Source organism: Phyllostomus hastatus, unplaced genomic scaffold, assembly GCF_019186645.2.
Source record: "Phyllostomus hastatus isolate PE091 unplaced genomic scaffold, TTU_PhHast_1.1 phas_scaffold_585, whole genome shotgun sequence".
Taxonomy (NCBI): domain Eukaryota; kingdom Metazoa; phylum Chordata; class Mammalia; order Chiroptera; family Phyllostomidae; genus Phyllostomus; species Phyllostomus hastatus.
In genome coordinates this window covers 5,068,769-5,094,492 of record NW_025334037.1, presented here as the reverse complement: position 1 = coordinate 5,094,492, position 25,724 = coordinate 5,068,769, and the positions used below count along the sequence as shown (strand labels likewise).

Here is a 25,724-nt window from a genome sequence, read left to right as displayed (position 1 = left end):
AAAGTGTCGCAGGTTCGATTCCCAGCTAGGGTACATGCTTGGGTTGCAGGCCATAACCCCCAGCAACCGCACATTGATGTGTGTGTGTGTGTCTCTCTCTCTCTCTCCCCCCTTCTCTCTCTAAAAGTGAATAAAAAAAAAACACAGAAAAACAAAAACATGCTTTGTCCTCAAGGGTCTTGCAGTCTAGAAGACTGAGGCAAAGAAGTGGGAAGAAAAGGGAAATTCATCTGAACCAAGGACAGTGGCAGCCTCCGAGGGTATGGCATCTATTGGGGTTGGGGAGGGGAAACAGGAGAGGCTTCTCAGAGGCGGTGAGCTGAGTCTCAAAGAGGAGTGAGCGTTTACCAGGCCAACCACTGAATGGGTTCCTTGAGCTACTTAGAAGACTATAGCATATGGAGGATGCACTTAAAGAAAAAACCTCTTTCCCCTGCACACAGGATAAATGGGCCCTGCAAGTCTCTGCAGTGAGAACATGCTTGGCACCGCTAAGTTGTTCTATGAGGGAGCAGGTGTTAGTCTGGTTCCCAGATGTATGTCACCAGGGTCAAGAGCTGACTCACGCGTGGGATCTCAGGACACATTGCTGTGGCATGGTGTCAGTCTCCTCATTTGAGCCCTGTGGCCCTGGATGAGATGCCAGGGTGGGTGTTGGGACTGAAGGTGCCTGTCAACAGGCCAGGTCTTCTTGGGCTGAAATCACTGTTGGCACAAGGAGGCTTTGCAGCAACGTGTTATCAGGTACAGGAGTTGGGAACACTGAGTGTTGGGCCTCTGGAAGGCTGTCCAGCAATGCTTGAGCCTAATTCAGTAAGTCAGAGAACTGACTCAAGGTCAAATCTGGCTCAAGGTAAGGAAGGGAAGAAGGACTGACAAACTCCTACCTGTAGCCTATGAGTGCCCCATGACCTGACCCTCAACCGCCTGAGTCAGTTGGGGGTACCTCACCATCCTACAGTCACCCACTGTATACTGGCCAGACTGCTGAGCACTTTCCAGGCATTATATTGCTGCCTCACACCTCACACCATCAGCAGAGTCAAATGCTTTTTTCTTTGGAGTTTCCTGAGCAGAATTCAAACCCATAAAAAGGAGCTGAGATGACTGATATCTGCCCTGGGGCTGCACGTACTTCTCACATTCTATGCATAACATTTTGGTCCTGGTCTGTCCTAATCACCCACACAATTAGGATAATGTAATTCATTCTTAAGGGCTCCCCATTCAAGAAAGAGAACAGTTTGTTACAAGAAATATCAGGATTTCTTATAGCTGAGATCCTACTATAATGACTTCTATCAAGGATGTTCTATTCCCCCAGCTGGAGGCCAGCTGCATCTACAGTAGACTGAAATTCTTAAAGATGAGAGAAACATATCCTCAAGCCCAGACAGGTAGGCTAGAGCTGGGTGAGACAGTGACAGTGTGGTTTAGCAAAGAAAGCATAGGCACAGGACATGAAGCCAACCTAATATTGCATCTAGAAAAGGAAGATCATCATACCTGACTTACCTGCCTTAATGAGTTTGGGGAGCTGTAAACAGATGCACAGTACTCTATTGAGAAACAGGCTCACATTGTGTGATCGTGTTTCCCCACACACTTTGCTCATGTAGGTTACCTGCTTCCTCTATGTCAACAGTTTTTTTTTCTTCAGGAAATCTAAACCTTCTCTCTTTTTCCTCAGTTCCTCTTTCCTCTTCATCTAGTCTCTCCTTCTGCTCACATTCCCCCCAAACTCTTCCCTCCCTTCCATCTCTACACTTTTCTATATCCATACCCATCTTTCACATATGTACCTCTTCCTTTCTAAAATAAGCTCCCAGTCTGTTCCTAACCCATGCCCCCCTCATCTCCAGATGCTAATCCTCTTGTACCTCCAATCTTTCCTGTCTGCCATGTTTCACCAACCATCTAAGCCTAAATAACCAGCCTGTCTTGAGCTCCCAATCTAAATCTCCAGCTCTCTCTTCTTCCTGTCTCTGATCTGAGCCCCAGCTTTATTCCAGTATCTGTGCATTTATTCCTGCAGTACTCACTTATTGAGCATCTCTGTCAGACAACATGCTGAGCACTAGGCACCATAATGGCTCCCACTCTCTTCTGCTGGGAAAGATGGCCATTATCAGGTAGTCATCAAATAAAAACACAATTATAGCTGGGGAATTTTCTGCAAAGGAAACCTATGTGTGCAATGAGAACATATAAAAGCAAATAAGGGTGCTAAGGAAAGCTTTTGCAAGGAAGCAACTTGCAACATACGATGCTAAGATCTGAAGACTGAGTCAGCATTAGGTAGGAGAAGATGGGTTGAGTGTTCCAAATAATGAAAACACATTGATTTACAAAGGCCCTGGGGCAGTAGGGGACTTGAAGTATTCACAGAAGACCAGTGTGTATAGAACCCAGGGAGTAAGGGAAAGACGATGTGAGAAGAGAGATAAGTGAGGGTTGACCTTTAAGCTGTTAAGGAATTTTATCTTCTTCCTGAAATTTGTAATACATTGATTACATTCAACAATCCTTCAATAAACACCAGACACTTATCTAGGTGCTAGGGACACAAGGAATTCAGCAAAGAATGAAGCAACATTCTGATCCCATGGAGTTGACATCCTGGCCACACAGCCACAGAAGGCACTCAGCAAAAGTGGGTGCAGGGAGGTCACCGTGATGGTCCAGGGGAACATGACAACAGACTGGACAAAGACTAGGCTGAGAAGAAAAGAAGCTGGTGAATTAGAAAGATCCTGAGGAAGTACAATCAGTAGGACTTAGTGGTGGATTGGTCAGGGGATGGAGTTCCTGTTTATCATGAGATTTTGTTGTTGTTTTAAGAGAGATTCCTGAAGGAAGAGTTATAAGGCTTGAAGGGAAGGATCTGAGAGGAAAAATCTGACTCTACGAACAGGAGAAGGGGTGAGTGGCCATTTAAACTTTCTGAGAAGGCAGGAAAGGGTTGTGCCCAGAGCCTAAGCAGAGGATTTGGCCTTAGGAGGAAGGGTTGTTCATACTCCATCACTTTCGTAGGAAGGGTGGTGAGAAGTTTATTAACTTGATACCAACATGTTTAGTAGTTCTGGTCCAGGAATTTCCTTCTTTTTTTGTTTTTTTTTTTCTTATAGAGAAAGAGACAAGGTCATTTGATGAGAGAAATGTGGGAAGAGGTAGAGAAAAGTGAGAAATTACAGAAAATCAGCAAAAGGGAAGTGGGACAGAGAACCTTCCAGAGTAATTTAGTCAGATTGCCCTGCAGGCTGAGGTCCCTTCAAGGTTCATGTTCCTAGATGGATATGTGTGTTAGGCAGAAAATGTCCCCCCAGAATATATTCACTTCCTAATCCCCAGAATTTATGAATATAACCTTATGTAGCAAAGTATGTGGTCTCTTTAAGGATATTGGGAAGAGACATTTTTCCTGGATTATCTGGGATAAAGGAAAGTGAAGAAGGCACTAAACACAATCACATGTATCCTTAAAAGAGAGATGCAGAGGAAGTTTTGAGAGAAAGGGGCAGAGGAGAAGATGATATGAAGACAGAGCGACTGGAGTAGCGTGGCTATGAGGCTAAGACTTCCGGCAGCCACCAGAAACCAGAAGAGGCGAGGAACAGACTCCCTGAGAGTCCCCTGGAAGGAGTGTGGTCCTGTTGACCCCTTAGTGTTTGGCCCAGTGACACTGATTTCAGACTTCTGGACTCCAGAATGGTGAGAGAGTGAATTTCTGTTGTTTTAAACCACCACATTTGTGGTGATTTGTAACAACAGCCCCACGGAACTAAGACAATATCTGTCTACCAGTCTGTACTGCAGCACGGCTTTCTCCAAGTATAGGGCTCAGGTACAAGCACAAAGCAGTTATGGTACCACTAACATGAACATATCAAATTGGTATTCAGGCAAACTCCTACACAAGGATCCAGAAAGACAGCTGTACAAGTTCAGGTTACTTTGGAAAGAGGTCAGAAGGCGTGTGTGAGCATGCATGTCCTCATATGGGCAAATGTGAAGAAGACCTGGATGTCAACTGTCTTTGGGAGGTCAAGGGGCTGAGTGTGAGGGCCAGAATCCTTGTCATTTTATCAAAAATACAACTGCTTTTAGGACTGAATTTAAAAAGAAACTGACAGCAAGTTATTAAATGCCTACCATGTGCCAGGCACTGTGCTAGCACTGAACCAAGCAATGTCCCTACTCTCATGCAGTTGACAGTGCAGTGAGGGAAAATGGCTAGTAGACCAGCAAGCATACACCAGGTCAGGTGGTGAGAAGACAAATGAAGAAAATGAAAGCAAGATAAGTGGGATTAAGACTGATGGGGATATTGTTTTCTAAAATATTGTCATAAACGGACCGTTTGACAAAAAATGGCGTGTGAGCAGAAACTTGAAAGAAGTGAGGGGTGAGACTTGTAGATACCTACGGAGAAGCATCTGGGTAAAAGGAAGAGGAAATATAAAGTCCTTGAAGCATGAACCAGTGGCTCAACTGAGGCTACAGGCTCATTCAACCCACAGATTAGCATAAAGCTGTGAGGACAGTGATTAACTATGTGAGTTAAAAGATGCCAAATCTAGAAAAAGTGGGAAATGCTGGTGAGATGGGTCGTGTTGAATAATCAATTTAGCAGGGTAAAAATCCAAGGTCTTGAACTTTATTCCAAGAAGGTAATTACACAAGGATGGGATTTGCAAGCTGTAGTTTGGTAACCACACAGTAGATAGAAGGGAATTCCTTCTAACCAACACTCATGCCTCTCCCAAAACAAAGGACTATGGGACATCACGTATCAGCTGGGGGTCAACTGGAGGGACAGTTTTGTGTCCAAGGGAGAAGAAACCAAGACAAAGTAATTTGGCAAAGGTTATACATTCTCTCTAGGAGTAAGCTGAGTCAGGCTCCTACTCGAACTCCTACTTGGCCAGGTGCAATGGAAAGTGATAAAATAATATATATCAAGAGCCTAAACACTATCTGATTCAGAAATTTGAGACTCTAGCCCATGAAAATGATCTAAAAAATAGAAACACAATGTCCATAAGGGAAGAGATTTTTGTCTGTCACAGTTACATTTTCACAGCCTAGAACATGTCTTGCATATAGCAGGCTCAGTAAGTATTTGTTTAATCAATAACTAAATGGATAAGAAGTTCTCTTTATAAAAATGTACACTGCTAAATTATTTATAATACTTAAAAATTTACCTAAATATCCTACAATAAGCTTCTGTTTAAGTAAACTATGATCCACTCACTCTTTGGATTTAACTATCTTAAAAAGCAGCACCAGCTGGTGTGGCTCAGTGGTTTGAGTGTGGGCCTGTGAACCAAAGAGTCGCCAGTTTGATTCCCAGTTGGGGCACATGCCTGGGTTGCGGGCCCAGTAGGGAGCACGCAAGAGGCAACCACATATTGATATTTCTCTCCCTTTCTTTCTCTCTCCCTTCCCCTCTCTCTAAAAAAATAAATACATAAAATATTTTCTATAAAAAAGCAAACATGATGGCTTAAGTAAAACCAGAATTGAGACCCATCCCATAAAAACAGTTACTCTGGAATGGAGGCTCCTTGTTTTCATTTTAAAGATGAGAAATTGCACGGCTACACAATGATTTATTGGCATTTTAAGCTACTTAATACATAATATAAAAGTTCTTTTGGGCAGTAAAAGTTATATATTATCTGCTAAACAATTCTATAATATATTTGAAAATAATTTCCAGACCTTTAGAAAAATAGATGTGGAAACAATGCTAGTTCCCAAACATGAGGTCAGCTAATGCCAGCGAACAAGTGGGCAGGGCCAGAAATTCCAGCAGCAGTCATCCATCAGTTTGGAAAATATTTATCCGCTGGCCAGTGTGCCAAGCCTTGGTGAGACCGTGGGAATGCAGAGATGTCTGCGGCCCAGATTTCTGCCTCTTTGCAGAATCTTGCACGACAATAGGGATTTAACACAGCAGGGTCACACGGTAAGTGAAGATAACTGGGATAAAGGGACGTGCCTACTATTTGAGAGACCAGAGAGGGGGCCAGGGGCTCACACTCTAAATGGAATGAAAGTAAGACCTGAGTGTCAGGAAGCACAGAGGAGCTGGCCTGTGAAGGGCCAAGATGCGGAAGAGGAAGGGTCTGGGCGGGGACAAGCCTGGTGTGATCCTGGGAGCAACCCAGAAAGGATTGCAGGAGACCAAGTAGTTGATGTCTATCTGTCTCTCCCACACGTCTGCCCCTGCAGCTACAAAAGATGCTCAGTAGAGAAAGTGGCACAGACCTCAGGTATATATTCCTTGATTACTCCCATTGACTGGCTCTGTGTCCTTTGTCACATTTTTTAATTCTCTCTGTGTTACTTGGCCTATAAAATGCAGAAAATAATAGTGCCTACCCGCAGGGATGGGTCTGAAAATGACAGGAAATTGATTGATTGGTTTGGCAAATATGTACTGAGCATCTGTTGTGTGTCCGGCACTGCGCCCAGCACTAGGTGTGCTATTGTGAAAGAAACAGACAGTCCCTGTTCTTCTGGAACTTAGAACCGAGAGAAAGAGACTTAAAGGAAATGAAGCGACTGGACTGGTTAGTGCCTGAAGGTGACTGTCATGGTTTCTTCCACCTGCTCGTTCACAGGTGTGGGGCCTTTGTCAAGGTATAATTTGAATGCATTTTTCAGTGAAACTGCAGTGTGGCAAGGGGTCACAAAGGCAGTAATTGAGCCCAGCCAAATGGCTAGCACCTACATTGAACAGTTTCGTTTTCATTTACTGGGTATCATTTACCCAGCAACAATGAAATTTTTTATTCTACTTTATAGCCCTCCCAATCATATTACAGTGAAAAGAGAAGCCTGTCTTTCCCCTCACCTGGCGGAGACCTGCAGACAGCTGATCAGTCACATCTAGGCTGAGCTGTCTGCCCACATCCACAGAAGGAGGCAGTTTGTGACTCAGAGGACACAGAGACAGGGAAAGTGTATGCTAGGCTGCTGGTTCAGGAGGAAGAGACGCGATTGACAGTCCATCATGTCCAGGCCCTCTGTTGGGCATTTTACATGAATGATCTCATCTGATACTTAAAATTAAGCAACTTTGCCACTTATGCCTAGCTGGCACAGGCAGAATGTGAGCCCAGGTCTGCTGATTCCAAAATCTATGTTCTTTCTACACATCCTTTTATGAACAGAAAAGGTAAACTAGAAGTGGAAGAATAATAAGATACATGGTCCTTTTTGAGGAGGAAGATCAGCCTAAAAATAAGGATGTTTTCTACTGTCATAATAGCGTGTGTGCCTACTGCTGACACTGTCAAAGCCAAACAGCCACCTCTGGAAATGGAGGAGTGCATACCTACCTGCAGGGCAACAGTATGTTCATAGTTGCATTGCAACACACTTTTGGGTTAATGAAATATTGTAATAATCATAACCTTTATGTCTTTTTCCATACAAACAACTAGAAAACTACTTTTGCTCACCCATGTAGCATGTGTGTGCATGCACAGGGGGAGGGGGGAGAGAGAGAGAGAGACTTTAGTTTAACCCCATAATTTAAATCTTGAAACTATTGATAAGGGAACATATGAGGGGCCCCAAAAAACCAGAATTATCTTCTGGAGGACAGGCCCCTTGCAGCGCAGGCTTCTCCTGCTAGGTGAGTGTTCTAGGAACCCCTCTGTATCAGTGCACCAGCTGGTATTGTTGTGAGTGGCTGCTTTCAGCTTCATTGAATTTTTTTTGAAGACTCTTTCAACACCTTTGTCCATTTCATGATGGGTAATTTAGGAGCGCACCCGCCTACACAGTGCTGAGTGTTCAGCAGTTTTTGACCAAAACCAGCATGACCCTCCCTATTCCCCAGATCTGGCCCTGAGCAACTTTTTTTTGTTTCCCAGGATGAAAAAAGTCCTCAAAGGGAAACATTTTACCGATGTGGAAGAGGTGAAACAAAAAAAGGAAGAAGCACTAAAAAGCATCAAAATTGACAAGTTCAAAAACTGAGCAGTGGGAAAACCTTCTCCGCAGGTGTATTGCATCAAATGGAGAGCACTTTGAAGGTGACTAAAATTTTAAAATGTAAAAATAAATACACAATGTTTTATAAATAAATTCCATTTTGGGGGGTGTTCCCTCATACATGCTGACAAAGATTATGGGTTAAGGTATTCATTGCGCGTTTTTAGAAGTAAAAGTACAGGGAAAAAGGAAAACTGGAACCCCTATCTTGCCCAACATAGAGAAATGGCTGAAAAAATTATAATTCAACAGTATAGTGGAGTGTTATAAGGCTTTTAAAATTCATGTTGTGGAATAATATTAAATTGCATTGAAATATGCTCATAATAGCCCTGGCTGGTGTAGCTCAGTGGATTGAGCGCAGGCCTTCAAACCAAAGGGTTGCTGGTTCAATTCCCAGTCAGACAGAGCACATGCCCGGGTTGTGGGCCAGGTCCCCAGTAGGGGATGTGCGACACACAGCCACACATTGATGTTACTCTCCCTCTCTCCTTCCCTTCCCCGCTCTCTAAAAATAAATAAAATTAAACAAAGGAAGATGCTCATAATATAATGTTCACAAAAAATAAAACAGGTTATAAGACCCTATATATAGTATGGTTCCAAAATTTTGTGGAAAAATTATATATATGCAGATATATATTTAACATCTGGAAGGAAATATACCCAAATGTTAATAGTGATTGTCTCTAGGTTAAAAGATTATTACTTTTTATTTCTTTGTATCCTTTTCTATACTTTTCCACACAGAACAAGTGTGGAAACAAAACAAGTGTTCTGCTGAAGAGTGATGCTCAAGCCTTCCTAAGGAGTCTCATTCCCAAACTCAGAGCTTGTCTGCCTGGAAAAAAACTGGCTTTCATCCTTCCTGCTGGCAAACCCTGGAGACCAGGGCTGTGGAGGCCCGAGCACCCAATGTCTGCCTGGGCACTCACAGGGCACGCTGCATCTGCTCCTTCTTCAAGTTTCAGATAACAATTTTAAAAAGGAAACTAAGTGTTGAACAGGAAAGAGGTATTGACATTGCTTTTTAAATGTATCCTTTTGATGGTTCTTTGAGGATGCAACTCCACAGAAGCATGTTACATTGAGTGAGTTTCTGAAGGGCAGGGGCAGGCATAGTATGTCATTCATCCTGTTTTATTTATTCACTCATTCATCTAAGAAAACTTTTACTAGGCCCCGGATGGGCTCCCTGCACTTGCCAGGAAAGATAGAGAGAAATGCTAAAGCAGGGCAAGTTTTAAAATAGAGGTGAGATGAAAGAGTGGAGTGGCCTTCACACACACCTTTCACCTTCATCCCTTGTCCACTTGCAAACTTCCATCATCCAAAGAGACAACTCGAATGTTATCTCAGTAAATGTCCTTTGTATTCTCCCAAATCAGCACTCACTCCTCACTTCCTGCAAATTTTCTTATTTGCACACATGTAACAATTATAGTACCAGCATGCTGCCAAACAGTTCTTTGCATACAAGTCCCTTTACTCTGTCACATGTAGGAAATGAGAATTTCCCTAAACAGATGAGACCACCCCAATATCTAAGGAAATAAATGTCTAGGCTCTCCAACAATTTATTTGTAATCTACCAGTATACACAGCATACCAGGGTCGGGAATTTCTGATACCAGTAACCATGCCTTAATTACTCATATCCATATGTTCAGAGCCTAGAACATTGCCTTTCAAATAGCTGGTAATTAGTGCATTCATTAATTTAGTTCAGCAAATATTTATTGAGTATCCACAACATGCCTCCTGCAGTGTTAGTTGTGAGAAATACACTACTTAACAAAATAGATTTGGTTTTGCCCTAGAGCTTGGTGGGCCAAGCAATATTAAACAAAAAAAAAAACCCCTATATACCAATACACAATTATAAATTGTAATATTCACTCTGAAAGAAAAGTACAGGGTTCTATGAACGCTGTGAAAAATATATGAATAAACAAATGAATGAATAAAAGAAAACACTATATTTTAGACTATGATATCTGTTCACTAGAAAGGTGTACTTTATAGGGGAAGAAAGAGAACACTGTGGGCTCTTGCAGGATGGATTAGGAATCTTAACAAACAATCTGACCCCGTGTGCATCTCCTATGACCTGTCCTAAGACCTTATCAGTTTCCATGGTCCTATCTCATGGATGACGCATTCTGAACTTACGTACAGGCAACCAAAAATCCTGGGGTATTTTTGTCCTTGTTTGTTTGATGTGCTGCCACAGATCCAAGGCTCTCTTCTTGCACTCTTTATCACCTCGAGGAGAGGCTATCCTGACCACCCCATCTGGAATTCGGATCGAGGTGGGCAACTTTCTTGTTTTCTCCATTAGCTTCTCACTAGATTTGGTCCATCCAGTTGACCTGCCCACATCCTCTGGTGCCCAGTCCTGATGTGGAAATGCATGTTCCCCTTTGCATCAGTGGGTGTGGCTGCCACAACGGGAGGTCCATGCTCAAGTTGTTAAAAAGAGTGCTGAGTGAAATTTTTTTGGAGGGGCGGGGGGGGCTTGTGTGAAAATCACCTTTGCAATGCACATAAGCAACATAACAATGTCCATATCCTTTGGATTTTTAATTACACTTCTGAGAATCTATTCTAGCAAATAATACCCAATAAGAAAACACTTTTATGCAAAAAAAATTTTACTCCATTATTTATAACAGTGAAAGTCAGGTGAATCCTAATGTCTTATAAGGTTCAGGATTAATCTTAGGTGACTGTAACAAAAAAAAGTTTTCTTATAAACTAAGAATTCTTAAGAACAGGCTTGTAATAGCACTTTACTTTTTAAAGTGTGTCAAAAACTCAGCTTCTCATATGGCTCAGACCCATTAAATGCTAATAAATATTATTGTTAATGAAGAGACAATGAAAATAGTTTAGAAACAGGTGATTAAGAATATGAAATAATTAGCTATTTTAAAAAATACTTGTTTGTGTGGTATTGATAAGAGATCTCTCTCCTCAGGCAAACAGCCCTTTAAAATGAGTCTTTCTTCTTTTGATTGGCAGACTGTTATCTAAACTAGTTGAAGGAATATGCCTTGAATTAAAATTAAATAAAGCAACAACATTATAAATTAGCAGCTTAAAGTTCTGCCCATGAATACTTGAGGTCTACTGTGTGCAAGCCATGGTTCCAGGGGCTGGGAAAATGGCAGCAAACAGGACAGATAAAGGTCCCTGCTTCGTGAAGCTAATAATTTGGGGGAAGAGTCCAGGTAATACTCAAGCCAACAAGCAGAATCAATAGCATGTCAGGTGACAACAAAGGCAATGGGAAAAAATTAAGTGGGGAAGAGGGATAGGGCATCCAGCTCAGGGATGGAAGCAGGAAGGAAGCAAGGAGGGATGAGCTTCCAAATCAGGTCATCAGGGTGGTCTCCCTGGAAAAGAGGCATCTGAGCAGAGACCTGATGGAAGTGGGAGAGTGAGCCAGGCAGTTGGCTGGGCCACCAGCATTCCAGGCAGCAATTCGTTTTTAGCAATACAATTTTAAAGGATGGGTGGGTTACTTTTGTGCAGGCAGCCAGGCTCTGCATTCCTTGTCACTTTCAATTAACCATGAGTATACCCAACCAGCTCATCAAAGAGAGACTCCTGTGTCTCTCCTGTCTGGCAGCCAGAGACAGATCCCCTAGTTGGTGCCAATGCTGCCACACCGGACCCTCCCCTGGAAGCAGAGAAGGCAGCCCCACCTCTTCTTGGGTCCTCTGCCAGAGTGGTGAGAGTTGTAACCTTTCCTTCCCTGTATGAAGCAGCCCCAGTCCCTCCCCACTGAGTCTAAAAGGGTGTTAAGGTTCACTTTCATTGTCTCTGTACCTGGCCAAGTCTGGATTCTCCATGTGAGGGGTCACTCATTCAGAAGCAAAATCGCCCATTCTCAGCACCACTTCTAGAACTAAGAATGTAAACTTTAACCAGATTTAAAGAGTATTAGAACTTTATTGTTCATGTTAAGTCCTCAAAGCTGTCAGATTTAGAGTGAGGGTGTTAACAGAGAAGTATATCTAAATATGTGTTAATCACTACATACATATTTTTAAAGTTACAATGGCATTTGTCATTTCTGATCATCTATTCATGTCCCAACTGATGACGTGCTGACTGTCTACCACGCCTGCTGGCTGCAGAAGTAATCTAAGGTCCAGTGACAAGGAGGACACTGTATGCTGTGCATGGGCAAGACTATGTCTGTTTTTCTCACCCTCGCGTCCCCAGTGCCGACCTCAAGGCATGGCACGTAGGAGACAATCAATGCTGATGGGTAAATGAATGACTCCAAAGATGACAGCTTTGGTACTGAGAGAGAACACTTTCCTGCCAAAGTGGAAGGAGAAAAGCACAGAGACCACCATGTCTGAAGCAGGAGAGGCAAGATGGAGGCCTGAGCACCCCCTAACGTCTGAGATGATGGGAACCCAAGTGGAGTGCGTTTTCAAGGCACAAGGTAGGGTGGGAACAGGGAGAGATGAAGTGACAGAAAACCACTTGGCACAGTGTTTGCCCCCTTCCCCTCCCACAGATGTTAGGTTACTTTGAACTTCTTGGAGACTCAGTTTCATCACCTGGAAAACTGGGATAACCATGCTAGCCTCACAAGATTGCTGTAAGAGTCAAGTAGGAAAAAGTATATAAAGCCCCGGCACAGAAACTTCCACCATAAAAGGTCATAGTACACCATCATTTTCTCACTTAACATACGCACATTGAGAGGCAGTGCACACCGTGGTTGGAAGCAGGGACCTGGACTGCCTAGGTTTGAATCCCAGCTTTATCACTTAGAGCTGGATGATCTTAGGGAAGTTACTTAATTCCCCTGTGCCACAATTTCCTCATTTGTGAAAAGCAGGACAATAATGCTTAAATCAATTAATAAATGTAAACCACTTAGAACTATGTCTGGCACACAAGCATTATTATGGTTTGCTAGGCATTTTTCATATTTGTCTCCCACTTTGGTCCCTCTAGGGCTGGTGGAAGCAATGAGAGGGTAGACAGGAGCAGACAGATATGTTGGCATGGTGATGGAGGAGCTCATGTTGGATGGGCTGGATCTTTGTCTCCTTTCAGCACTGCTTCTCAAATTCTAGTGTTCATTGGTCTCACCCTGAGGGTTAAAACACAGATTGTGGGGGCCCTACCCTCAGAGCTTCTGGTTCAGTATGTCTGGGTGAGGCTTGAGATTTTGCATTTCTAACAAGTTCTCAGATGCTGCTGATGCTGCTGGTCCACAGACCACACTCTGAGAACCACTGAGATATAATGAGAAAAGATGTCAGAAGTGCCAAGAGAAGAAAAAAGGAGGTATGTATAAAAAGATAGAAGTTCTGAAACAATTCCAAATAGAACTGAATTATGGACACTGGTAGAAAGAATAATTCAGTCATTTATTCATTCAACAAACACTCACTGCCCACTGTGAGCAGGGCCCAACATTTAACTGAGCAGAAACAACAGTGAGTTGGAGAGGACTACCAACCTATAGAATTAAAACAGAACAGCATTAAAGAAAGAGAAGCCATGTCCCCACAGGCCTAACTCGACATCATATCCTCATCTGGCCTAACTCTGTTCCCACAACTACCTTGTGCCTTGAAAACGCACTCCACTTGGGTTCCCATCATCTCAGATGTTAGAGGGTGCTCAGGCCTCCATCTTGCCTCTCCTGCTTCAGACATGGTGGTCTCTGTGCTTGTCTCCTTCCACTTTAGCAGAAAAGTGTTCTCTCCCATTTTTTAAAAACTTTGGTAGAATATATGTAACATAAAATTTACCATTTTAACTATTTTTAAGTGCATAGCTCAGTGGCATTAGGTACATTCCTATTGTTGTGCAGCCATAACCACCATCCAGAATTTTTTTCATCTTCTCAAACTGAAACTCTTTACCTGTTTGTCAATAATTCCCTAGTCCCTCCACTCCTGCATACCCTGACAACTGTCATTCTATTTTCTGTCTCTATGAATTTGACTATTCTAGCTACCTTATATAAGTGAATCATACTATTTGTCCTTTTTTGGCTGGCTTCTTTCACTTATCATAATGTCTTCAAGGTTCATCCATGTTATAGCATGTGTCAGAATTTCCTTCCTTTTTAGGAATGAGTAATATTCCACTGTTTGTATAAACCACATTTTGTTTACACATGCATCCATCACTGGACTATTTTGGCTATGGTGAATAATGCAGCAATGAACGTGGGTGCACAAATACCTGTTCAAGTCCCTGCTTCTAACTCTTTTGGGTACATACCTCAAAGCATCATTTTGAAGCAGATAAATTGTGTTTGGGTGAAAATTAAGATCACACTCCCCCAAGCTGCCCCCAACCTTTTTTTTCTTAGAACTTTATCCCTCCTGTAACTCAGGTACCCAGATCTCTCAGCTGCCCTAATCGGATAAATCATCCATACCTCCAGGTAAATTAGCACAACAACCAGGGAGATATATTTTAATGCTCTATGGGCTAAATGCATGCACGGATCTTCCTGTCCCTGTAATGGAAAACGTACTAATGCACTGTTGAAACACACCTCTGCCTGGAGCTCACTCAATCCCCTAAGGAAGAGTTTCTAGAATCAGACATGTGATAGAGGAACCTGACCTTACTGTTTATGAACCATTTAGGCAAATGATTTAATCTCTCTCATTTCAATTTCCTGTTCTATGAAATAGAAATAAAAGTTCCTATCTACTTCGTTGTTTTGAGAAACTAAGATAAAGCAAGCTAATTAAATTAAGATAAACCATGATAAGGGAAAGCACTTAACCTAGTGCCTGGCTTACAGTAAGTGCCAACAACAGAAAAATACTGGCTGTCGTTAGTATTATTATGGGGTGACTCCTTCAGATTTGTGCCAAGAAAGTTCCCACCATCTAGGTCCATAGAAGGACACTACAATGAGCATTCGTATTAGCAGGCTTGCTAGGCCAGAAGCCCAGAATCCTAAAAAATGGATACTTTTTTTTAAATCACAGGATTCAAAATTGCAACCTGGCCACAAGAGATTAGAAAATATCTTTGGATGGGGAAGATACTGCTGGGCAGGGTCCTCTGTGAAGCCTGCAAAGTATATCAGAGTCCCCAGCAGCCAACTATGGGTTTAAGTAATCTTCCTCGGAGCTTTTCTTTTTCTTCTGAGTTTGCAAATGCCAGATAGAAATGGGCTGCAGAACAATGGAAATTTGAGATGAGTAATGGTTACTGAAAATTTGGCCAGGCTCCCTCCTAGGATCACCCCAGTCCTTCTGGGATGTGTTCTGACAACTTGCCGGCCTCCTTTTAAACCTCTGAAAAGGGATGATGGTCCCGCCACTTCCCTTGGAAGAATATTCGACGGTGAAATATGACTCACTGTCAGAGCCCTTGCCTTTGAGATTGCCTTTCTTCTCCTGACCCACTTTCCTCGTGCTGTGCTCTTTTGTACAAAGTCAGATGAAGCCTCCCCCCGAGGAGATTGCTCTGCAAGGACTGACATTTAAAGACCATTACCACCTCTTAAACTCAGTCCTGTTCATTTAGCCAAGCAAAGCATATTTAATTCTTTTAATCTTCCCCTATAAATCAATCCCTTCGTTCCCTTAATAGTCCTTCTCCTGTGCTTTGAACACCCTCCAGTCTGGCCATCCTAAGCTCTTGCTCAGTTTATAGGTGAGAATTGCCAGTCAATCACAAAACGGCTCTACAGGGAAAGTAGCTAGGCCTAGCCCGGGTTCCAAGTGCTCTCTCAACGTGCTGGACTGTGCTGCCTAAAGGCACTGCGAGCCCTGCCTGGTGGCCAACTCCCTAAGGTATGTTTGAGGCATTCGCTGCATACTCCATTATGGGTCTTTCAAGTAGACCTGGCCCACCCGGTCAATGGTCAAGTCAAGGGAACTGCACAAGAAGCCACCTCAGACACTTGCACTTCTCATTTTACTCAGTCTTCTCTGTTTGTACACATGTCACTTGGCTTCAACCTACCAGGGCAATAAGGGCCACTGGATAAGCACAGAAAGGCTCTTACCTGAAAGGTCCCAGCATGGTCTTCTTCCTTATCACCCTCTCTGTTTTCTTTGAGGGCAATTAATATGAATCCTCTGAAGTAGGAGGGAGGAGCAGCCGAAAGTGTCACTGTGGAAAGAGAAAGAAAGCAGATTATAAACAAGAATCAACTGCCTTTTATTTGCCAAGTGGATAGATGTAAATTCTCCATCAGCATCTCAGACTTGTGGGTTAGCGGGGCAGCGGATGGTGAGAAAGAATTGTCCAGTTAAGTGGTGAACTCTTACTCTCTCCATCAAGCTCCCTCTTACATTTCAGAACCTGCTAAATGCCTGGACCGCTATCTCAGGAATTCTTGAACTAAACAAGACTGTGGTGAGTTCTCTCCCAGTAAACCATGGTTTGATAAAGATAGTCCCTGCCAAGCAACTCAAATCTTGACAGTTATCTAATGATACACTTCCCATCAGATCTGCCCAAGGGAAATCTAGCAGCTTACAGCACAAACTGGCAGACTGCTGTGTGTTCTCCAAAACACATTTCCTTTCTCTCATAGGCACTCACTCAGCTGAACCACATTGCTAACCTCCCTTGCAGTTAGGTGGAGAACATGCGCAGACAAGATGCATGCCACTGCCAACCTGGCCCGTACAAACTTTCCACATGATCCTCCTCTCTTCTTTCCTGCCTCTGCCTGCCAAATGCAGGAGATCTAGTAGATTAGTCTGGTGTCCCAGGAGAAGGAGCCACAAGATGGAAGGAACCTGGGCTTCTGAAAAACCACAATCACTCACTGACCAGAGACTATAATATAGTACTGGAAATGAACTTATATTGTGATGTTTTGTTATAGTAGCTGGGGTTATGCGTTCATGTTATGCTTGTTCCTCTCACATTTACCCAGACAACTGTTTTCATTGCAATCTAGATCAAGTGCCTTCTCGGCAATGACAGTCACTCTTCTCTGTGTATCCCCAATCTCCTGGAATGAAAATCTTTCATTGTAAATTTGCACTGAATTGAAAGTCTCTTTTTACCTGTCTTCTCCACTGGACTGTCAGTTAATGCTGGAGAAGGACTGGATTTTAATTATCTTTGTATCCCTAGCACAGAGCCTGGCATCTAATAGACACTCCATTCAAGTTCCTTGAAATTGACATAAATCAAGGTTTAAACTACTTCACTGCATGATCAAAGTGCTAAAATTCTGGTCCTTACATGGAATTATAGACTACTAGAACCTCAAGCTATCCCAGTTATCCTCCATTCCAGCCTTCCAACTTCACAGATAGGAAACAAAGATACAGAAAGGTCAACAGACACTCCCAAGGTAGTAAAACTACCCAGAGGCAGGCTTAGGGTCAAACCCTCTGTCAAGTTTAATGCTCCCCCCATGGTTGCACATTCTGAGTATATTCGTCAGAGTATGCATATCCCACAAGCATTGGTTATATTTAAAAATGTTTGAAATGGTGTGGTTCCATAGTGTAGCAGTTGGCACATATGCATCACACAGATTGCCCTGGGTTTGTGCCCCACTGGAGCCACGGTGTGGTAATGTTTATAGGGGATTTCCAGTCCAGATGGTCATGTAGGTAAATGTGGTACAGGAGTCCTCCCACAACCACTTAAAAAATACAACTAAATTACAGAACAGCCATCAGCCAAAACTGCCTGAAATCTAGCCTAATGGAAGTCTTACAACTAGGGATTTAAAGAAAAAGTAATATGGAGACTATCTCGGCTGTGGAGGTCCCCCCTGAGGAGGGAGGTGTCCCAGTCCCACACCAGGCCCCCATGGCCCAGGGTTTCCAGTGCCAGGAAGAGAATTTCCCATAACTTCTGGCTGTAAAAAACAGTGGGGATTGAGGTAGAGGGAGACAGAGGGTTTCTGGAGTCCCAGGCAATTCCTCTTAAATGGCCCATGCATGGAATTACTTGGATTCACTCCCTCTGAGCTCCAGTGCTGGGGCAGCATTCTGAAAGAAACCAGAGTGAATTGGGTAGGAACTGAATTGTCCAGCATCAGGAAGTGAGCTGAGGGTTGGCTTTCTGACAGACAAAAATGCTGGCAGAAGCCATTTTTTCTTTCCTGTGACCCACTACATTCACACAGAGCCGTAGGTGGGCCCCATATCTGAGTCTCCATCAACCTGGCTAACAAACACTATTTGCGCAGCCCTGGTGATTCCCTGAGACCCCACCCTACCCAACTTGTGGGCCCACCCAAGCTGTTTCCAGTGGCTTATTGCTACAAATGGCCTGACCTGGCTAATGCTTCAGACTTTCCTAACATCTTTCAGACAAGCAGCACCTGTGAAGGAAATAGACATGCAAGTCTAGGATGTACAGAGTTCCAAACAAGATAAACCCAAAGGGGTCTATAGCAAGACACTTCATAATGAAAATGCAAACAGTTAAAGACAAAGACAGAATCTTAAAAGCAGCAAGAGAAAAGCAGTTAGTTACCTACAAGCGAGCTCTCATAAGACTATCAGCTGATTTCTCAACAGAAACTTTGCAGGCCAGAAGAGACTGGCAAAAAATATTCAAACTTATAAAAAAGCAAGGGCCTAGAATCAAGATCACTGTATCCAACAAAGCTATCATTTAGAATCAAAGGACATATAAAGATTTTCCCAGACAAGAAGAAGTTAAAGGAACCAGTATTACATGAAATGTTAACGTTTCTTCTTTAAGAAGAACACGAAGAAAAAAAGGTAAAAAGTATGAACAATAAAATGGCAATAAATACATATTTATCAACAATTGAGTCTAAACAACAAAATAAATGAACAAGTAGAACAGAAACAGACTTGTAGATACAGAGAATAGTGTGACAGTTTTCAGAAGAGATGGGGTTTAGGGGATGGGTGAGAAAGGATTTATCAGAATGATCACTTAGTAAGTTATATGATGTCTAAACACTGGGATGTACACCTGAAACTAATATAATATTGTATGTCAACTCTAACTGAAAAATAAAAAAGTGGTTTAAAATTTTTAAAATTAATTCATTTAACATACTATTTATGCAATTCTGATAAGCAATCCTCTGTTGAGGAGGGGCATTTAGTCTCTGAATTCCTCAAACTAGTTTCAGCCCTTTAAATGAAGCACCCTAAAACTCAAAAAACTAAAACCACCATCTTGGATAATGTAGCAGTGGTCCATGAGCCACCAGTACTTTTCAGAGTAGAACTTTGAGACACAAAAATTGCAAATCTCATGCTATGATTGGTCAGTTCATCCCATAAAAGTAAAGGAGCATTCTTATTGGCTATTGATGTTTATAAAAGGTCAGATAGAAAGGAAGGAAGGAAGCATGGTGGGGGTGGGGGCAGCACTATAAAGTACAGTAAGAAAATCATGGTGCTCAGCAGGGGCAAGCAAAAAATGGTTATGATATCAGAAGAAAGAACTGATATCTCTGAGGGACAGACAGACAGCTCCAAAGCAGTCTGAGGCTATCTAGGGTGGAGTGGGGTGCCTTTTAAGGCCACAATTCTGGAGGAAGGGAAGCAGACAATAGAGGTGCTCTGCTCAGATCCCCTCACATTCATTTTTAAAGTGACCCTGAAGCTGATATGTCTTTGTTTCTAGCAGTCAGCACCTGTGGACCTCATGTCACTGGAGGCTGCTCTGCCTAATATGAAAGTCCCAGCTGCCTACACCAGGGGAGGACAACTATGACGGACACCTGCCACTTCAAAATGGTTTGTCAGGATCAAACTGAAACTCTTCTTAGGGACCTCCCACAGGGTCACAGCCTGTCAGTGCCTTTGCCCTTGTCTATTTTGTTTCTCTGCTCCCTTCCTGGGTTTCCCTGGGATCACTTCCTAATAAGTCACTTGCACCCAAATTCTCACCTGAGGGCTTATGTTATGGGTTAAGTTGTGTCCTCCAGAAATATACTTTGGAATCCTAACCCCTGTGTCTGGAACTATGACCTTACTTGGAAACAGTGTCTTTGCAGCTATAATTAGTTAATGTGAGATCATACTGGATTGGAGTGGGCTCTAAATCCTATATGACTGGTGTCCTTAGAAGAAGCTACACAGAGACACACAGGGAGAATGCCAGGTTACGACAGAAGCAGAGATCAGAGTGATGCACCTACAAGCCAAGGAACAGCAAAGACTGTCACCAGAATAAGGACAGCCATGGAAGAAATGCTCCCTCCAAGCCCCCAGAAGGAACCAATTCTGCTGACACATTGGTTTCAGACTTTAGCCTCTAGAACTGTGAGAGAATACACGTCTGTTGTTTTAAGCCTCTGGTTTGTGGTAGTATGTGTGGCAACCCCAGGAAATGAATACAGTCTGCTCTGGGGAGCCCAACCTCAGACAGATAGGCAATCCCTGCTGCACAGCCACTGGCTTCAACATAAAGCTCAAACTCCGTAGACTACAAGGCCCTCAGCCTCTGCCTCTCCAGCCTCATCAACCACATTCCCATTTCCCACCACACTACATACCAGTCCTGGGACTCACTCACTGGCAGTTTCCTGGAAAGCTTATCACTTCACCCTGCAGCATTTTTCTCCATAGGCTACTCATGTCTGCGATGTTCTACTTCCTCCACTCCTAACAAACTCCTTCAAAATTCAGCTTTTCACCTTTTGTGTGATGTGTCCTCTGATTTCACTATCAAGACCTGTGTGCTCTTTTGTCTTGGACCCTGTTAAGATTAAAAATAAATACCTCTATGATGGGCATAATAATAGCACTTACTTCATAGTATTATATCAATTCACTTATGCTTCACTCTTGTAAAGTCCTTAAAAGTCATCTTGGCAAATAATAGGCATGTAATAAATATTAGCTCTTATTATTATTAGTGATGAGACTATCACATCAATTATATTTTGTGTATAAGGGTTTGTTTACCCGATGGTAAGGGCTTCAAGGGCAAGAACCACTTCTGAGCTCAGCATAGTGATTAGCACAGAGTTGATGTGCAATTAAATGTACTTAATGGGATGGTAGGCTCAGTATTATGAAGATGTCAGATATTCTCAAATTGATTTATAAATTTAGTGCAATCTAAATTAAAATCTCAGCATGTGTTTATGATATTGATAAGCCAATTCTAAAATGTATATGGAAATGCAAAGGGCTGAGAATATCTCAGGTGATCAAGGAAGAAGGACGAAGTTGGAGGGCTCCTGCCACTGGGTATCAGGACCTACACATCTACAGTGATGCAATCAGGTACGAAAGCAAGGAAGAAAAATAGGCCAACTGAACAATGTGGGGTCCAGGAAGGTTTCACAAAGATATGGAAACTTGATGTATGATAAGAGATGTACTTCAGAACAGTGGGAGAAAGACAGGACTTTCAATAAATGGTACTAGGAAAACTGGATAACCATATAGAAAATGGCAAATCTTGGTCTTTATGTCACATCACACACAAAATAAATTTCACACAGATTGTAGAGCTAAATGTGAAAAGTAAAACAACAAAGTTTGTAGAAGATAGCATAGGATAAAATGTGAAAGACCTAAAAAATTTTTAAACTGGACATTAAAAAGAACTGATAATAAAGGAGAAGATATATAAAAGGGATGATATTAACATTTTTCTCATCAAACAACGCCATTTGGAAAAAGCAAGTCACAGCATGGAAGAAGATATTTTCAATCTATATAACCAACAATTAACTTTTATCTAGAATATATAGAGAACTCTTTAAGATCAATAAAAAAAAAAACCATGAACAACTTAATGGAGAAAAATGGGCAAACATATGAGCTACCATTTCACAAAAGAAGGTACCCAAAGCCAATAAACATGAAAAGGCACTCAACCTCATTAGTCCACAGGGAAATAAAGATTAAAACCACAATAAAATACTACTGCTTGACCACCAGATTGATTAAATTTAAAATGATCAACAATATCAAACATTGTTAACTGGAATTCTCACAGTGCTGATAAATGAAAAATGAATGATTTTCACTGGAAAACTCTTCAGCAGTATTTACTGAAGCTGAACATGTAGATACTAACAGCCCCGCATTGCTACTCTTAAGTCAACAGAAATGCATACATACATGGAACCATAGTACATGTATAAGAATGTTCATAGTAATGTTATATGGAACAGCACCTGCTGGAAACACTCAAATGTCCATCAGCTGTAGAATAGATATATATGTATATTGTGACATATTGTGTCACAGAACTGAATGCTTTATAGTAATGAAAATAAACAAATTGCTGCTACATACAACATGGTTAAGTTTCACAAACATAATCTTGAGTGGAAGAAGATAGACACAAAAGAATACAAATGGTATGATTACATTTATATATATATATATATTTATATATTTATATATGTATATATTTATATAAAGTTCAAAAAACAGGTAAAGTAACCTACAATGAGGTCTGGACAGTGGTTATATCTGTGGGAAGGGGGAGTGAGTACTGGTTTGAAGGGACACAGGGATGCTTCTGGAATGGTAGTCATGTTTGTTGTTGTTGTTGTTGTTGTTGTTGTTGTTTAAGAGAGAGGGGAAAAGATGAGGAAAGAGAGAGAGAGAAACAATGATGTCTTGGCTGCCTTCAATTTGTGCCCTGACCAGGGAATGAACCTACAACCCAGGCATATGCCCTGACTGGGAATTGAACCTGTGAACTTTTGCTTTGTGGGATGATACCCAACCAACCAAGTCACACTGGTCAGGGCTCAAGTTCCATTTCTTGATCTGGATGCCAATTGTGTGAGTGTATTCAACATGTTAAAATTCACTAAGCTGCATGATTAGTGAACATTTCTGTATGTAACATCTTGATTAAACATTTTCGATAAATGTTCATCTTTTTGTACATCTGTGTAGTGCCCTTAAAGGACTAACCATAAACTCAGCTTTCCAGAATGCTGCATTCCTGTAGGTTCTAGAAAACTATGGTTTGACTTTACGTTCTTGACTACAACCCACAAGATGGAGCCTCTGGATGCTGAACTCATGTGGTATTTCAGTCTGTAATTATCACTGGCGATGATGGTATCACACAGTATACCTAATTTGAAGGAAGAGAGGAGACCCTATCTCTCCAAAGGACCGCATTACATGACTCTCTCCTGAAAGGAACAAATGTGCAGTGTGTTTTGAGTCCCAGTAATGACGAAAGACGACTGCTTGGCAATAAATAATAGAATTTTCTCTCTAATGACTTCTTCCAAGTGCCTCCCAAGAGAGGCCATTAAGGGACCTAAGAAATTCAAGAAAATGCTTACAAAGGATTTTTAAAAAGAAAGAAATAAAGAAGGGTCTATTTGAAGCCATCCTGTGAGCACATACAGGAAACTGGTTAAGAGCAAAGATTTGGGATTAGAATCTTAGAGCTAACACTTATTAATTACATGACCCCTGGCAAGTTACTTAACTTCTCTATTTCTTCATTTTTAAAAAGAAGTTAATGATATCACCTTTTTCATAAGAATGTAGAAAGGATTAAATAAGTATTTAACATAATACCTGGCACATATAAAGCATGCAAGAATTGTAAAGGATGATGATAGTGGTGGTGGTGGTGGTGGTGATAGTGATGGTGATTTGGGGAGTAATGAAAATGATGATGAAAACTGATGATTATGATAATGAAGATAATGATGCCCAGTAGGCTGATCAACCAACAATGAGTTTCAAAGAGCTGGTCCTCAGGCACAATGACTGAATCTCCAAAGAAACACTCCAATAGTTGCTAATAAAGGACCACTAAATGGGTTGCAAGGGATATCATTTTGGGGGATAACTTTTGCCGGGCCAGGTTATGGAGGGACTTCAGTAAGTCCTTGTATTGAACCGAGTCTTCTTGGGGCTCATCACACCCAAGATAGAGTGCTGTGTGAGGTCCTCTCAGCCTCTCCACATCTACACAACATACCCGCTGTCAATACCCCTTTCCTTTTCCCAATTTTAATAAAATATTTATTTGTGAATTATTAAATGCCAGTCCCCCTAATAACTTGTAAATTCTATGAGGGCAGAGACCAAGTGTCTTGAACTGCACTGTATCTTTTTAGCTTTTAGCATAGCTCTTAACACAAAGAAAGTCCTCAATAAGTGCTTGTTGAATGAATGAACGAATGACAGAGTTCTTTAGTGCAGAGTTTGCTATTCCTGCTCTGGTTCCTCTTCCAAAGTTCTTATGGGTTTTATGGGTTACTGTGTGTACTGTCTCAACCTCCCTTATCCTTTTGTTTATCGAGCACTTGTCCATGCCAGTCCAGGGGTACACCCCTAGAGACACAGAAAGAAATGGCATGGCTTCTGTCCTCTTGAAGCACACAGTCTACGAGATGGGAGAAAAAGACACATCAGCAGATAGTTTTTACAACATGTGATGGGTGTTACAGAGGTATGAACAAAAATGGTCTGGGATCCCAGAGGAGGGAACATGTGAGTCTACTGGGGGAGTTAGAGGAGGCTTCGAGGAAGAGATGGCATTTGAACAGCACAGCAAGGTGAATGAGGAGTAGGAGTCTGTCCAGGGGACAAGATGAGCAACAGCATCCCAGGTAGAGAGAAAGGCATGGTAGGCCAGTCTAGGCCTTGGAAACCAGAACTATTTCCTAAATTCAGTATTTCCTAAGTTGCACACTGGAATAGAGGCTAATAAGAAGCTGGGTGGGAGAGGAAGGAACACAGAGGGTAAATAGTTAAAGACTCCTTCAAAACTTTGTTAAGAAGTGTGAACACCACCTTGGAGGCAATGAGGAGGCACTGATGAATTTGAGCTGGAGAATGTTATATTCAGATTTACGTTTTAGGAATATCAGGCTGAAAGTTACATAATTATTGGACTACAGCCCTGCCCTAAAAAGCAGCTCAGTGGCAAGGGTCTTTCTTACCTTGTTTACATGTGAACTGATAATTCAAACTAGAGCCTAGCCTCAAATCTCCAATCAAGGTCAAGTTCTCCTCACCTTTTGGTAAACTTGCCATGAAAAAACTTCAGTTCTACCTAATTCCCAAATAGCTTTCTGGGTCCTTCAAATGTTTGTGTGTCAACCAATTCACATAAACTCTGGTGAACTGTTTCCCAATTCATTCCCAATTCCCAATTCCTATACCCATTAGCCTTATTGAATTTTGTCCAGTGCCATCACCTGCCCCACTCTGCCTCTGGGCTTCAGACCCCAGTCCCAATCTCAACAATGAGGACCTGAACCAGATCCCAGCTCCATCACGCAGCCAGCCCCTGCCACCCACCTGCTATAAGCCCACACTTCAGCTACAAGGAACTCAGCTTCTGCCTTAACTTGTAACATGACATTGTATAGACTACTGGAGCATTAGATAAGCCACTGTGGTCCACTCCTTACCCTGCACAACTTCCAGAGCTCTGAGGAGCTGCAACTGGCATGTTTCACTTAGAAATTGGTACAATAATTCAGCCCACCCCATCAGGATCAGGCAGAAAAAGATCCTGATGATGGGTTGACAGATAGGAAGACAGAGCTAAAAGTCCAAGAGTGAGCAAGTGTGTATGTATAGTAGGATTGAATAATGCTGTTTCCCTGGATGAACTTCTTCAGTAATTGCTCCCAGAATTCCAAGGCAGGGAACATCTCCCATTCTAAATTAAAGATCAAGCATGTTTAAAATTGAAAAGCTGTCTTTCTACAATGGACGTAGCTAGCAGTCCTGCATTCAAATTCCCATTTACTGTGTGCAGTAACCTTAGGCAAGTTG

General features: G+C 42.1%; 1 protein-coding gene across 1 annotated transcript in view; it reads right to left on the bottom strand.

Annotated features, from left to right (window-relative positions):
- SPON1 (spondin 1) overlaps positions 1 to 25,724 on the bottom strand; it is a 268,290-nt gene that overhangs the window by 225,055 nt on the left and 17,511 nt on the right. Inside the window, exon 2 of the mRNA XM_045825507.1 lies at positions 16,034 to 16,140. Within this exon, the coding sequence (XP_045681463.1) occupies positions 16,034 to 16,140 (107 nt within the window). The remainder of the gene's footprint in view (positions 1 to 16,033; positions 16,141 to 25,724) is intronic.